This window comes from Cherax quadricarinatus, chromosome 12 (genome assembly GCF_038502225.1).
Source record: "Cherax quadricarinatus isolate ZL_2023a chromosome 12, ASM3850222v1, whole genome shotgun sequence".
In the NCBI taxonomy this organism is placed as follows: Eukaryota; Metazoa; Arthropoda; class Malacostraca; order Decapoda; family Parastacidae; genus Cherax; species Cherax quadricarinatus.
Window position 1 is genome coordinate 26752317 of NC_091303.1, and position 16009 is coordinate 26768325.

General features: G+C 43.2%; 1 protein-coding gene across 1 annotated transcript in view; it reads left to right on the top strand.

Moving 5' to 3' along the window:
- Positions 1-16009, top strand: part of LOC128686612 (trypsin-1) — a 70539-nt gene that overhangs the window by 36347 nt on the left and 18183 nt on the right. The window contains exon 6 of the mRNA XM_070084284.1: positions 10298-10448. Coding sequence (XP_069940385.1) covers positions 10298-10448 — 151 coding nt within the window. The remainder of the gene's footprint in view (positions 1-10297; positions 10449-16009) is intronic.

Consider the following 16009-nt stretch of genomic DNA (forward strand, 5'->3'; position numbering starts at 1 on the left):
TCCTTAAGACCTGGTGACATAGTGATTATCGACAATGATTGTCCGAGGTCCCAATGGCCACTTGGAAAAATTGTGACCATATATCCTGATGCAAATGGAATCATCAGGACAGTTGATGTTTTAAACAAAGGTGTAGTGAATAAGCGGACAATAAATAAACTAGTGCCGTTAGAATTACACAGTGTTGAAAACAAAATTAGTGATTCTCCAGAAACCGCACAGACTAAAGCTGTTCAGAAGAGACAAAAAGCAGTGGTGGCGAGTGAGAAAATCAAATTAATGTTAAGTGATGAATAGTTCACCTGCAGCGAACCTCTGCCGCCCCCCAGTGTGGAGAAATTTTCTCCAGGAGGGGGGTATCAGCCCCCTTCAGCCCTTTCAGCCCCTTTCAGCCCTGAGGGGCCAAGCCCTCTCAGAAGAGGCGAGCGTCTTGTTTACTGCTACAGTGAGTAATTGATCACAGATGCTATGCGATGTAGTCAAGTGACCTCTGCTCCTTGCAGCGGTGTTGCAAAGTGTATTTTTATAAGAGACAGTACATCTCTTACTTAGCAGGACAATTAAGGAAAATCCTGCTCCCACTTTATTACCATGGTAAAAATAGTGGACATTGTTGTCTATGCTCAAGACAGCAAGAATCAAACATTCTGCTTTGCTTCATCGAGGAAGTGGCAAGGAAGCAAGGAGTACTAGGTCAGCTTTTATTTGTGCTAGGGCAGTGACGGCTTGGGGCAGTGTGGCGTCGCCAGATTAACTTTGACTCTACTATGAGTGACACTGACGCCAGGATAACCAACAAAGAACACTGATCTGTGCGTTAGTGTGGACAAAGTGTCTCACAAAACACGATAAACACTTACAGAGAAGTGTGATCAACTTCTTAGTGATATTGTGTGAACAATTATTGATGAACAGTGTAACGAGTGTTGCGATCCAACAGAGTGTAGTGCGACATTCTTCAAAGAACACTATTCTTCAATCAGATACATATACCCAGGTAAGTGTTCTAACTCGTGATGTACTACTATTGACTGCGCAGTTGAGTATAAAATCGTGAGTTAGTCACTTATCATAAACCCCGGTGATATGCGGACCATTGAGTCCAAACAAGTACGTACATCGTCAGCCACCAGTGTATGAAATATGCTGACATAACACCCCCTAGGGGTAATTTATAATCATACAAATCATATTTCTTGACAGCCCATGTTGAGATGGTTTCGACAGCTTCTAGACCTCGTCTGCAGGGGCGGCTGTGCAGGCGATGAGTTGTCCTTTTAAGTTAAGTATAAGTCTTTAAACTTAACTGGTAATGCCATTTCTCAACACCCTCACCAACATCAAGGAACCTTCCATGAGGGGTCTACACCTAGAGAACGGCGAATGCGTCAAATATCTCATTTTTCTTACAGGGTAAACCACAAACATCGTTACATATTGTAGTGATACTGATCCTGTGGGGAGCAGCAGCAGGATAATACTGCACCACCTCTAGGGGCCCTTAACAACAACAACAGTTTGGTGTGTCATGGGCACCAACACATGGTGTGTGATTCTCTCCTACTTTATCCATTTATCAGCGATGCAGATTACATGGCGAGTTTAAATATGTGGCCTGTAGTTATAACTTTTCTCTTGACATATGCAAGACATCACCATCCCTGTAGAAGTCATTATTAGATGTACTAGTCATTATATTTTGTTGTTGCAGAAGTACTATGAAGATTCTATGTTCAATAAAGCCTAGAGATAAGGCCTGTGTTTCTATCACAATAATTTATTGAACATAGAATCCTGGGCTACCTGGTGGTGATCCTGCGCTAGACTACATCACAACATGGAGCGTTTACTGAAACCTGAGAGGCTAGACTGTGACCCCAGCTTATCAACGGCTGCGCAGGAATGGAAGCACTGGTTTAAGACTTTCGAAAACTTCTTGGGAGCCCTTCCTAAAGAAGATCTAGATAAACTAAGTCTGCTCATCAATTTTGTGTCACCTAAGATATATGAGGCTATTTCTGAGTGTAATACCTACGAAGATGCTATCAAAACCCTCAAGTCTCAGTATATTAAACCTACAAATGAAATCTTTGCACGCTATCGCCTTGCAACTCGCCGCCAGCAGATTGATGAGTCCTTAGAGGAATACTTTCAAGCACTGAAAATTTTAGGTAAGGACTGTCACTTCCAAGCAGTGACAGCTGCTCAGTATTGTGAAGAGTCCATCAGGGATGCTTTTATCAGTGGCCTGCAATCACCAATAATAAGGCAGCGTTTATTGGAGAATAAAACTCTCGACTTAGCCGCTGCCTTTGACCAGGCAAGAGCTCTAGATTCAGCCCAGAAGAATTCTGAAGTATACAGTACCACTCAGCCTTCTCGAGTGGTAAGTGCTGCAATTCCTGACCAAGACTCTTGCAATGAAGTTACTGGGGAACCTGCCTCAGTGACAGCAGCAGCAGGTACGGTGTGTTTCTTTTGTGGTTTTTCAAGACATCCACGTCCAAAGTGTCCTGCTCGTGAAGCAATGTGCCATAAATGCCACAAGAAAGGTCACTTTGCTAATGTCGTGCTAATGCATCAACAAGAGCTAGTGCCTCCACACATTCCAGTGATCATGCGACTCTAGCAACAGTGACTTCTGCGGCTACTCCAAATTCACTGTCAAAGGCAGTTGTGAAAGTATTCATCAAAGGAACAGAAGTAGATGGTCTTATTGATAGTGGCAGCTCAGAGAGTTTCATCAACCTTGACTTAGTTAAACGGCTCTCCTTGACTCTACATCACTCATCAGGTACCGTTTCCATGGCATCAACATCTCTCTCTATTCAGACCTTAGGGTTTTGTAAGGTAAATCTCAGAGTTAATGGAAAGGATTATCAAGATGTACATTTAGCTATTCTGCCACAACTGTGCTCTGATGTTATCCTTGGTCAGGACTTTCAGAAGCTGCATGGTAGTGTCACCTTAACATATGGAGGTGAACTGCCTCCTCTTGTTGTCTGTGGACTTAGCACTTTAAGGGTAGACCCACCAAAGCTGTTTGCAAATCTTACCGCGGATTGCCATCCTATATCAGCTAAGTCACGCCGCTATTCTTATGAGGATCGGATGTTCATTGAGAAAGAAACTCAGAGGCTGCTGAAGGAGGGTATTATAGAACCGAGTGATTCCCCTTGGCGTGCACAGGTTGTTGTTGTTAAAGATGGTTATAGGAAACGGAGACTGGCTATCGATTACTCTGAGACAATCAACAAATTTACACTTCTTGATGGGTACCCTCTACCTCGAATTGACGATACAGTGAACAAAATTGCTCAGTACTACGTGTTTAGCACAATTGATCTGCAGAGTGCCTATCATCAAGTCCCTATAAGGAATGAAGATAAACCATACACAGCGTTTCAGGCTAGTGATGGCCTGTATCAGTTTACCAGAGTCCCTTTTGGAGTCACCAATGGGGTAGCCTGCTTCCAACGAATTATGGATTCACTCATTCAGGAAGAGCAACTCATGGGAACCTACGCGTATTTAGATAATGTTACCATTTGTGGCAAGACCCAGGAGGAACATGATGCAAACCTTGATAAGTTTTTGGAAGCCGCCAAGAAGAAAAATATCAGTTACAATGAGGAAAAGTGCACTTTTTCAACTAAAAGGCTTAGCATCCTTGGTTATGTAGTGGAAGGAGGTTCAATATTCCCAGACCCTGAACGACTACGACCTCTACGGGAACTTCCAATGCCTCAAGACAAAAAGTCACTCCGAAGAACTCTTGGTCTCTTTGCTTATTACTCACAATGGATCTACAACTATTCAAGTAAAGTCCGCCCATTGAGTGCTACCACATTTCCTGTGACAAAGGAAGCAGAAGCCGCTTTCCATACTCTCAAACAGGACATTGAAAACTCAGTAGTTCAAGCCATTGATGAGTCCCTACCATTCGAAGTGGAAACGGATGCATCTGACATTGCCATTGCTGCAGTCTTATCTCAGGCAGGACGACCAGTAGCCTTCTTTTCGAGAACTTTTCAAGGATCAGAGAAATGTTATGCTGCTGTAGAAAAGGAAGCCCAGGCCATCATAGAAGCAGTTCGCCACTGGAGGCATTATTTAACTGGTAGACATTTCACCATAAGGACTGACCAACGGTCCGTGATGTATATGTTCGACAAGAGGCACAAAAGTAGGATAAAGAATGACAAGATATTACGCTGGAGGATGGAACTATCGTGTTATGACTTTGATATTCTGTACCGACCGGGTCAAGAGAACATCTCACCTGATGCATTCTCTAGGTCCCACTGTGGAGCAGCATGTCATGATTTGCAATCACTCTCAGCTCTCCACAAGGCTTTGTGTCACCCAGGAGTTACACGCCTGTACCATTTTGTCAAATCAAAGAACATGCCCTACTCAGTGGAAGATGTGCGACAAGTGATCAGAGCATGCAGAGTATGTGCAGAGTGCAAGCCAAACTTTCATCAGCCAGAGAAGACTCATCTCATAAAATCCACCCAGCCTTTCGAAAGATTGAATATAGATTTCAAAGGACCTCTACCAAGCACAAATCAGAATAGGTATTTCCTTAACATAGTAGATGAATATTCAAGGTTTCCCTTTGTATTCCCCTGTGCAAATATGGCTGCTTCAACTGTTATTAGTTGTCTTTCACAGTTGTTCTCTATTTTTGGTATGCCAGCTTATATCCATTCAGACAGGGGATCCTCGTTCATGAGTAACGAACTTCAGGAGTTTTTGGCTAGCAAAGGTATTGCCTGCAGCAGAACAACAAGCTACAACCCTCAAGGCAATGGTCAAGTGGAGCGGTTCAATGGTACTATATGGAAGGCAGTTACAATGACATTAAAGTCACGCAATCTACCTGTTCAACACTGGCAAACTGTCCTACCTGATGCTCTTCACTCTATTAGATCACTGCTGTGCACAGCTACTAATGCAACCCCTCATGAAAGACTCCTCAACTATTCACGTCGTTCCTCTACGGGAGCCTCCGTGCCCACTTGGTTATGTCATCCTGGACCCGTTCTCCTGAAGAGTCACCGTAGGATGAACAAGACGGATCCTTTAGTGGAAGAGGTAGAGCTCCTGCAAGCTAATCCACATTACGCCCACATTCGCTACCAAAATGGTGAAGAGACTACAGTATCTACAAGACATTTAGCCCCAGTTGAAATCCCTATTAGTGTGGAATCTCAAGATACACCAATAGATGTGAAAGATGCTTCGTTTTCTCCTGGAAAGCCCCTTGAGACTACCCCTATGGAAATAGAGGATTCTGCTCCAGCAGTTAATCAAACCCCGCTGGAAAATATCGAACCTGGTGAAGAGGCTCAAGGGCTACGAAGGTCGGGACGTGTACGTCGCCCACCTAACAGTTTGGGAGATTACTGTCTCTGATATTTTAGAAGGGGGAGATTGTAGTGATACTGGTCCTGTGGGGAGCAGCAGCAGGATAATACTGCACCACCTCTAGGGGCCCTTAACAACAACAACAGTTTGGTGTGTCATGGGCACCAACACATGGTGTGAGATTCTCTCCTACTTTATCCATTTATCAGCGATGCAGATTACATGGTGAGTTTAAATATGTGGCCTGTAGTTATAACTTTTCTCTTGACATATGCAAGACATCACCATCCCTGTAGAAGTCATTATTAGATGTACTAGTCATTATATTTTGTTGTTGCAGAAGTACTATGAAGATTCTATGTTCAATAAAGCCTAGAGATAAGGCCTGTGTTTCTATCACAACACATATGAACTGAAGAAAAGTGGAATTAATATTACAGTTATCCATTAGGACTTTTTATTGACCTAAGAAAAGCTCTTGACACAGTAGATCATGGCATCCTACTCCGCAAACTTGACCATTATGGTATAAAAGGCCATGCACTTGCATATTTCAAATCCTACCTTACTAATAGGTATCAGTATGTCACCATTAAAGGCACAACCTCATCAACATGGCCACTTGATACTGGAGTACCACAGGGAAGTGTCCTTGGTCCCCTGGTCTTCCTCTTATACATCAATGATCTTCCCAACATATCACAACACCTGAAACCCATTCTCTTTGCTGACGACACGACTTATGTCATCTCCCACCCAAATCTTGCCACCCTCGACACCACTGTTAACGATGAACTACTCAAAATATCTACTTGGATGACAGCCAATAAGCTTACACTTGACACCGACAAAACCTTCTATATTATGTTTGGTAACAGAGGAGGTGTTGCACAACTAAACATTAAGATCGACAACACTCTTATTGCCAGACATAATTAGGGCAAATTCCTAGGCATGCACCTCGAGAGCAACCTGAATTTCAGCACCTATATCAACACATATCAAAAAAAATATCCAAAATGGTTGGGATCCTCTCCAAGATACATTACTATGTGCCACAATCTGCTCTTCTCACACAGTACCATTCACTCATTTATCCCTACCTCACCTATGCCATTTGTGCTTGGGGATCAACTGCAGCAACATACCTAAAGCCAATAATAACCCAACAAAAAGCTGCAGTAAGATTAATCATGCAATCCAATCCCAGGCAACACCCCCCCCCACTCTTCATAGATCTAAACTTACTCACTGTTCAGAACATCCACACTTATAACTGTGCAATCTACATTTACAGAACCTTAAATTCCAACATTAGCCCTGACCTAAAACACTTTCTTGATAGTTGTGACAGGACCCACAGGCAAAACACCAGACACAAGAAGGCCTTCGACACAGTTCCCCACAAGGGATTAGTGTAAAAGCTAGAGGATCAGGCACGCATAACAGGAAGGGCACTGCAATGGATCAGAAAATACCTGACAGGGAGCCAACGAGTCATGGTATGGGATGAGGTATCACAGTAGGCACCTGTGATGGGCGGGGTCCCACAGGGGTCGGTCCTAGGACCAGTGCTATTTTTGGTATATGTGAATGACATGATGGAAGGTATAGACTCAGAGGTGTCCCTGTTCACAGATGATGTGAAGTTAATGAGGAGAAATAAATCAGATGAGGATCAGGCAGGACTTCAAAGAGACCTGGACAGACTGGACACGTGGTCCAGCAACTGGCTTCTTGAATTCAACCCCGCCAAATGCAAAGTCATGAAGATCAGAGAAGGGCAAAGAAGACCGCAGACAGAGTATAGGCTAGGTGGCCAAAGACTGCAAACCTCGCTCAAGGAGAAAGATCTTGGGGTGACCATAACACCGAGCATGTCTCTGGAGGCACACATCAACCAGATAACTGCTGCAGCATATGGGCGCCTGGCAAACCTGAGAATAGCGTTCCGATACCTTAGTAAGGAATCGTTCAAGACACTGTGCACTGTGTACATCAGGCCCATATTGGAGTATGCAGCACCAGTTTGGAACCCACACCTGGTCAAGCACGTCAAGAAATTAGAGAAAGTGCAAAGGTTTGCAACAAGGCTAGTTCCAAAGCTAAGGGGTATGTCCTACGAAGAAAGGTTGAGGGAAATCGGACTGACGACACTGGAGGACAGGAGGGTCAGGGGAGACATGATAACGACATACAAAATACTGCGTGGAATGGATAAGGTGGACAGAGACAGGATGTTCCAGAGAGGGGACACAGAAACAAGGGGGCCACAATTGGAAGCTGAAGACTCAGACGAGTCACAGGGATGTTAGGAAGTATTTCTTCAATCATAAAGTCGTCAGGAAGTGGAATAGCCTAGCAAGTGATGTAGTGGAGGCAGGAACCATACATAGCTTTAAGACGAGGTATGACAAAGCTCAGGAAGCAGAGAAAGACAGAGGACCTAGTAGCGATCAGTGAAGAGGCGGGGCCAGGAGCTGAATCTCGACCCCTGCAACCACAATTAGGTGGGTACAATTAGGTAAGTACACAAACATCTTTATGACATTCTCAGTGTCCGGCTAAACCTATACAAAAATTCAATGTACATAAAAGAGCCTAAAATCTGGAACACCCTACCTGAAAACTTTAGAACTGCAGACATATTCATCATTTTCAAAACTACCGTTAGAAAACATCTTATCTCCCTGACACACCCCACCGTCAGCTAACTACATGAAAACTGCATATTTTCTTGTATCACACACACATAAAAAACAACCTAGACCTCCCCTCGATATCTGTGATTCCCCACAATTCACACTTAAACTCACCCAATGACTATAAACATAGAAATACGTAATACAACTATTACCTAATGAATCTTAACTAGTCATAAGTTTGCCTTTGATACTCCAATATAGGAGCTTCAATAGAAACTATGTATTGTACCAAAACAAAACCATTCACACTGCTAAATTTACGAACTGTAATGCAGTTACCTAGCCTTAATACCAACATGCTCCTTAATCTGTACCGATATAGAGTTTTGAATTAATCTTAGTCTGCCCGAAATGCCTAGTCATGCTGTGATAGTGGCTCTCTCTGTAATTAGTTTTATATACTATGTAAACCAAACAATATCCTATAATATGTAAACCCCACATTGTAATCTTTACAGAGAATAAATTTGATTTGATTTGATTATCTCTAAAGCCATAAGGGATTTCACCAGATCAGGACACAGTAACACAGACACACCATTCCCTGTCTGGTGAGTGCGACAGACACCACATAAGGAACTTCATGCGATCTAGAAAACAAACTCTTGACCACCAAGGCTTGGCAAATGTAGTTCATCTGGATGAACATTCAAATCTTATTTCACAGCAAGGCGCTAAATGTGTCATCAAAGAGGACAGGGCCAAAAAAAGATGGCTGGATGCAGACATACTTAGTACTACACAAAACATCATTGAACAGAACTAAGTTGCCTACAGGTTACCCAAACTGCTACAGGACGCAGTTACCAACCCAGAACCTGGTCACATTGCAACATAAATGACCAGAGCACCTACTGCACTGCTCCACTTCCTGCATCACAGTTTCTTCACACTCCAATGAATTCACTTACCTCTCCTTTATAGGAGTATATATAGACATGTAATTCACATAATCTGTATGATTAATAATGCCCTACACACAGTAGAATATTGCCTAAATAAAAACTTCTTCCACAAGTTGTGTATTTTTTTTATTATTGTCGGCAGTACGTGATTTTCGCTCATAAGATTATTTTGTGAAGCATTGCAAAGATCCTTTCATAGTTAGTCTTTCTCAAGTAGAAAATTTTTCCGCAAATAAAATCCCTTTTGAAGCATCTCATCGTTACTTTCATAATATAATAGTTTTCTGTCAATTTATATAGTTGCTACAGTACATTCATGGCGATACACTAATCCCATGATGGGGGGGGGGGGACGCAATTTCATTATTATTTTAATCAGGGGGAAAGTGTTGAACCTACAGAGGTCATATGGTAGATGGGGAATGCGAGGCATTGAGATTCCATCAAAGGAGGTGCAAAATAAATCAGCCTTTTGAATGGGAGGTAATCAGGTTTGATTTGAGGACAGGGAGGTTAGTTAGCTAATATATGTTTATTATGCACCCCATACCCATCCTGTGGGCGGTAGTCAAAAGATTACAGAGGTACATAATTGGTCCAGGGACTGGACTCCAAAGTTTTGATAGCTGAGCAAGTTACAGAGGTAATGAACTCAATTTACAAAGGTAATGAACTCACAATTTACAAAGGTAATGAACTCACAATTTACAAAGGTAATGAACTCCAGGTAGGTCTGGTCACAATCATGACAAGTTACAAAGGTATTTACAGATTACAGAGGTACGTAATGGGTCCAGGGACTGGGCCCCCAAAGTTTTGATAGCTGAACTAGGTACAAAGGTAATGAGCTCACAAGTTACAAAGGTAATGAATTCTGTAAGAATGGTTACTTACGTTTATACATGGCAACAATCATGAACAAATTATAGTGTAATGAGCAATTCACACTTCCACACCCGGTCACAACTGTAATGAGTTATTGGTGCAAATATTGATTGTTGAGTCACACACACACACACACACACACACACACACACACACACACACACACACACACACACACACACACACACACACACACACACACTGACACTGACAGGGAGGGTAGATATAATTACTTGTACCCGGAGTCCTTCATTAGCATTAAGACACCTTGAAGGATATAAAGTTATCGATTATATGTTACATTTTCACAAATTTCATCTTATTTTTTATAACATTATTTTAGAAAATAAAGCCATCTTTTGACTTGTTGTTTTTCCAGTATTAATAACATAATAATACATTGGTTTTTCACCTTGCTGGTGCCCCCAGAGGAGTGTAGGGCGTCAGGGTGGGGCAGAACGAGTGAAGGAGGCATGAATTCAGGCACTCTCATGTATGTCAAAGTACCCGTACTCACCGACTATCACTGCCGCCAGGATTATACCCATGACGAGATCATGGACTCAGTGCTGTGCGCCGGGTAAGTTCTTACTTGGTTGATGTCAATGTCCTCTGTACCACTGCAATACAACGGTACCTTTCTTACTCGTAGTTAGTAGGCAGGCAATAAAGATATCATAAATGGTTTTGAAAACCGACAAGTTGAAGATTGAGACACTTATGCAACATAAACATTAATAAAGATTCCCATATGTTGCATGTCTCAATCTTCAACTTGTCGGTTTTCAAAACCATCATGGGAACTAGATACAAGGAATTCTTCAATACTTGTCCAACCTTTGGACGAAGACCTACTTAAACTAATGGATAGTTCCATCGTGATCCCCCCGCCTCCTGCTTCGACTCACCTGACTACAGTGTATAAGCCACTTCTCCGGCCATATGCTGTACTTTCTACGAGAGTGGACTGAACACATCGATTCCAGGCTGAGGGACTAATTACCTCAGACTCCTCCTCTCCTTACCCCTGTCTGCTTTGTAATGGACTGATGAAGCCACTGTGTGGCGAAACGTTTCCTTAAAAAAGATTCCCATATGTTGCATAAGTGTCTCAATCTTCAATAAAGATGTCCTCTGCATCACTGTAACACAACGGTATGTTGGTACAGTGAGAAAGGTTAAATCTGAGAGGGACCCACCCAGTATGCTTGCTACACTGCCTCTATTACATTCTTACTTCTACTAGTGGGTCCCGCCTCATCTGCCGTCTTCAGGATTTTCTGAGAATATAAGTCTCTATTCTGATGCTTCATTTGAGTGGTTATAATTATAACCATATTTTTTAAAGGGGGTGGACCGGTAAGCCAGCGGAAAGTCTCGGTCAGATGACCAAAAGTTCCAGCTGCAGGTCACCATATGACTAAAACCCGCGTCAAAAAAAACTTGTCAATATGGCCTTATGGTATATACAAATAAATATATTAATTATCCTATATAATTTAAGACGTAATAAATACTTTTTCTAATGGAGTACATTTTAATAATAGTTATTAATGAAAATAATCTGAAATTTTTTGAATATTTTTCACACTATGTGGTTGAAGTGTTGTGTGTCTGCTAACATGAAGTGCTGACCCATCAGTCGTACAGCACCTGAGGAAGGCAAGAAGAGGATTGATCCAAAGAAGACAATGAGAGCTCTATTTCCTTGGATCAAGAATGCTCCCCTTGTTCAAAAAACTGAATTACGAAGAAATACTGAATACGGTCAAAATGCCCTCAATGAAAAGAAAGATTTTTAGCAACGAAATCCTAGAGCTATATTTTTTACCAATCCTCTGGGTAGACCACTGCTCTCTGGTTAGTTTCTTTTGGCAAATGAATCAGTGGGGAAAAATCTGCTAAATATGGTGAAGTCAAATTAAAATGCAAAAAATACACCAAAACAGCACTTGACTCCTACATGCACAACTCAATGAATACATTATTCCTTGCAATGTATCTTATTAACTGTGTACTTCTGGGTGTAAAGCATGTGTTATCAGTGTCTGAGTATACCTTCTTGCATTCTTTGCTTGTGTGTGTGTGTGTGTGTGTGTGTGTGTGTGTGTGTGTGTGTGTGTGTGTGTGTGTGTGTGTGTGTGTGTGTGTGTGTGCTTGTACTCACCTATTTGTGGTTGCAGGGGTCGTTTCATAGCTCCTGGCCCCGCCTCTTCACTGATCGCTACTAGGTCCTCTCTCTCTCCCTGCTCCATGAACTTTATCAAACCTCGTTTTAAAACTATGTATGGTTCCCGCCTCCACTACGTGACTTTCTAGGCTATTCCACTGCCTGACAGCTCTGTGACTGAAGAACTACTTCCTAACATCCCTTTGACTCATCTGTGTCTTCAACTTTCAATTGTGACCCCTTGTTTCTGTGTCCCATCTCTGGAACATCCTGTATTTGTCCACCTTTTCTATTCCGCGAAGTATTTTATATGTTGTTACCACGTCTTTCCGGACCCTCCTGTCCTCCAGTGTCGTCAGGCCAATTTCCCTTAACCTTAGATCCTGGAGTCCTACCTGTTTCCACTATAAATACTTCTTTAAATCTCATGTTGAACTCCTCACATACCTCTTGGTCGTTTCTTGCAAACTCTCCACCATCCTTCCTCAGCCTGATTTACCTGGTCCTTGACTATTGTTTTTCTCCTGATGTGGCTATACAACAGCTCTGGGTCAGACTTGACTTTCCATGATATGTAATTTTTGTATTGTCATTGAGCTTCCCTTCTTATCTGTGCATATTTGTTTCTGGCTCTTCAGCTGATCTCTCTATTTTCCTGTGTACTTTGTCTTCTGTACCTTTTCCATTCTCTAGTGCACCTAGTTTTTTCCTCCCTACATCTTTGGGTGAACCAAGGACTCGTTCTGGTCTTCCCATTATTTCTGTTTCCCTTGGGAACAAACCTCTCCTCTGCCTCCTTGCATTTTGTTGTCACATAGTCCCTCATCTCTTTTACAGGTTTTCCTGCCAGTTCTCTCTCCTACTGAACAAATGATCATAATTTTTAAAGGGGTGGACCGGTAAGCCAGCGGAAGGCCTCGGTCAGATGATCAAAGCTCCAATGGCGGGTCATCATCTGACTAAGACCCGCGTCAGGAAACATTTGTCCTGTTTCCTGACGAAACTTACCTAACTGAACATCTTGTAGGAAGTTTCTCATGCCTGTGTAGTCCCCCCTTTTGTAGTTTGGTTTTCCCATCCTATTCCTGCTACTCTCTCCACTTGTAGCTCAACTATGTAATCAAAGCACAGAACCACATGATCACTAGCTCCAAGGGGCCTTTCATATAGGATATCCTCGATGTCCGAACTACTCAAGGTGAATACAAGGTTCAGTCTTGCTGGGTCATCCTCGTCTCTCTCTCTGGTAGTGTAACATGTTGATGCATGAGGTTTTCCAGTACCACATCCATCATCTTGGCTCTCCATGTTTTGGGACCCCATGGGACTCCAGGTTTTCCCAGTCAATCTCCTTGTGATTGAAATCACCCATAGCTAGTAACTTTGCTCCCTGCCTGTGAGCTCTTCTGGCCACCTCAGCTAGTGTGTCAACCATTGCTCTGTTGCTCTCATTGTATTCTTCTCTTGGCCTCCTGCAGTTCTGTGGTGGGTTGTACATTACTGCAATTACCACCTTATGGCCCTCAGACTGGATTGTTCTTACTAAGTAGTCCTTTTGCACATTCCATCCATTCCTTCCATTTCCTCAAATCCCCATCGGTGTTTAATGAGCAGTGCAACTCCTTCCCCTCTCCTCCCTCTATCTTTCCTGAGGATTTGATATTCGGGTGGAAAGACTGCATTTATCCTGGTGAGTTTTGTTTCTGTGAGTGCTATTATGTCTGGGGATGTATCCTTGATTCTTTCGTGCCACTCCTTGCACTTATTTGCTATTCCATCTGCATTTGTATACCAACCCTTCAACTTTTTTTCTAAAACTGTTGTCGGGGGGGGGGATACGTTGGGGTTGGGGAAGTGGGAGACCTGATAAGTAGCTATAGGTGGTTGCTGTGAGGGTGGAGTTTGTGGGGGCATTGGATATGGCATGTGTGTTTTGGGTTAGAATGTTTGGTTGCATTGGGGTTGTCCTGGTTGGGGGCTTCTGTAAGTGGTTGTGAGGGAGGCTGTATTTGATCTTCCTCCTGAGTCTGGGTTCTCCTGTCCATCTTCACCTCTCTTTCCTCCTTTTGTCTTTGTACCATCTCTTTCAGTTTCTCCCTTTCTTCTCATGTTCTGTCATGGTCATGGTCCCTTAGTCTTGCTTTCTCCTGCAGGATCCTGTTTCGAGTCGATTCTGCCTTGAAAATCACTTTGACTGGCCGGGTTCTTCTTCTTGCAAACCCCCCTATTCTCCGAAGATTTACCAGATGGGTCATGTCATCTCTCCTATTGCTTTTATGATGATTTTGATCACATTTTTCTCCCCTTGTCTTCTTGCTTTGTAAGTTTCCCCTTCAACTTCCTGGAGCCCATGAACAAAGACTGACCTCTCCCTCTCATTTCCCCACTGCATATCCCTATGTATCCCCGATTCAATTTAGTTGCCTCCATTGCAGCTTTCCTTAAGTTTCTTCACTATCTGTTGTCCTTGGGCCCAGTGACCTGTCATTTTTCCTTCTCAGCTTTCCCTGGGGTCTGCTGTGGTCTGTTAGGGCCTCCACATATAGCTTAGCTCTTTCATTTTCTACAGTCCCCCTCGATTGCTCCTGATGTGATTCTCTCTTTTTCTCAGGCTCCATGGTCTGATACCTTTGCATACATTTTCACTCCTTCGTTCTCTACAGTCCACTTGTTTGTGACCGAGGTAGCGGTCTCTCATGTCATTCCCAAATAGTTCTTTAGTTCTTTAGGCTGTTTCATATTTTTTAATTCCTCTTCTAATCTCTGTATCTTAGCCTCTGCTGCTGTGACTTGCATCTCCCACTTCTTGCTTTCTGCATCTATCCTCTCCTCCATTCTCATGCTAAGCTCTTCTAGTTTCTTTCCCCAATCATGTTCCCTTTTCATGAGCTCTGCTGCCCAATCTTCCTTTGCAGACTCATCGTCCAGTCCCCTGGTTTTCTTCCTGTTCTCTGGAAACCCATTCTTTTGTTTTGGTTGCCACAGAATGAAAAACTTATGTAATTCTGTGTGCTTGTTTTGTGGTGTGTTTGTCCGAGTGTGTGGGGGGGAAGAGGGAGGGAGAGGAGGAAGCTGGAGACAGTAAAGAAATGAGAGAGGGGTGGGGAGGGGGAATGAGAGGGTAATATTGGGAGGAGGGAGAAGCAATGAGGGAGAATGAGAGAGGGGAAAGAGGGAGATGAGGGGGAGGAGGTAGAGAGAGAGGGGGGAAGATCAGGGGAAATAGTGGGAGATAGGTGGGGGAGTGTGTGTGAGTCTGTATATGAGAGAATGTGTGTGTGTGTGTGTGTGTGTGTGTGTACTCACCTATTTGTACTCACCTATTTGTGGTTGCAGGGGTCGAATCTTAGCTCCTGGCCCCGCCTCTTCACCGGTTGCTACTGGGCCCTCTCTTTCCCCGCTCCATGAGCTTTATCAAACCTCGTCTTAAAACTGTGTATGGTTCCTGCCTCCACTACATCATTTTCTAGGCTGTTCCACTGCCTGACAACTCTATGACTGAAGAAATACTTCCTAATATCTCTCTGACTCATTTCTGTCTTCAACTTCCATTTGTGGCCTCTTGTTTCTGTGTCCCCCCTGGAACATCCTGTCTTTGTCCACCTTGTCTATTCCACACAGTATTTTATGTCGTTATCATGTCTCCCCTGACCCTCCTGTCCTCCAGTGTCGTCAGGCCGATTTCCCTTAATCTTTCTTCATAGGACATTCCCCTTAGCTCTGGAACTAACCTTGTCGCAAACCTTTGTACTTTCTCTAGTTTCTTGACGTGCTTTATCAAGTGCGGGTTCCAAACAGGTGCTGCATACTCCAGTATGGGCCTGACATACACGGTGTACAGTGTCTTGAACGATTCTTTACTAAGGTATCGGAATGCTGTTCTCAGGTTTGCCAGGCGCCCATATGCTGCAGCAGTTATCTGATTGATGTGTGCTTCCGGAGACATGCTCGGTGTTACACTCACCCCAAGA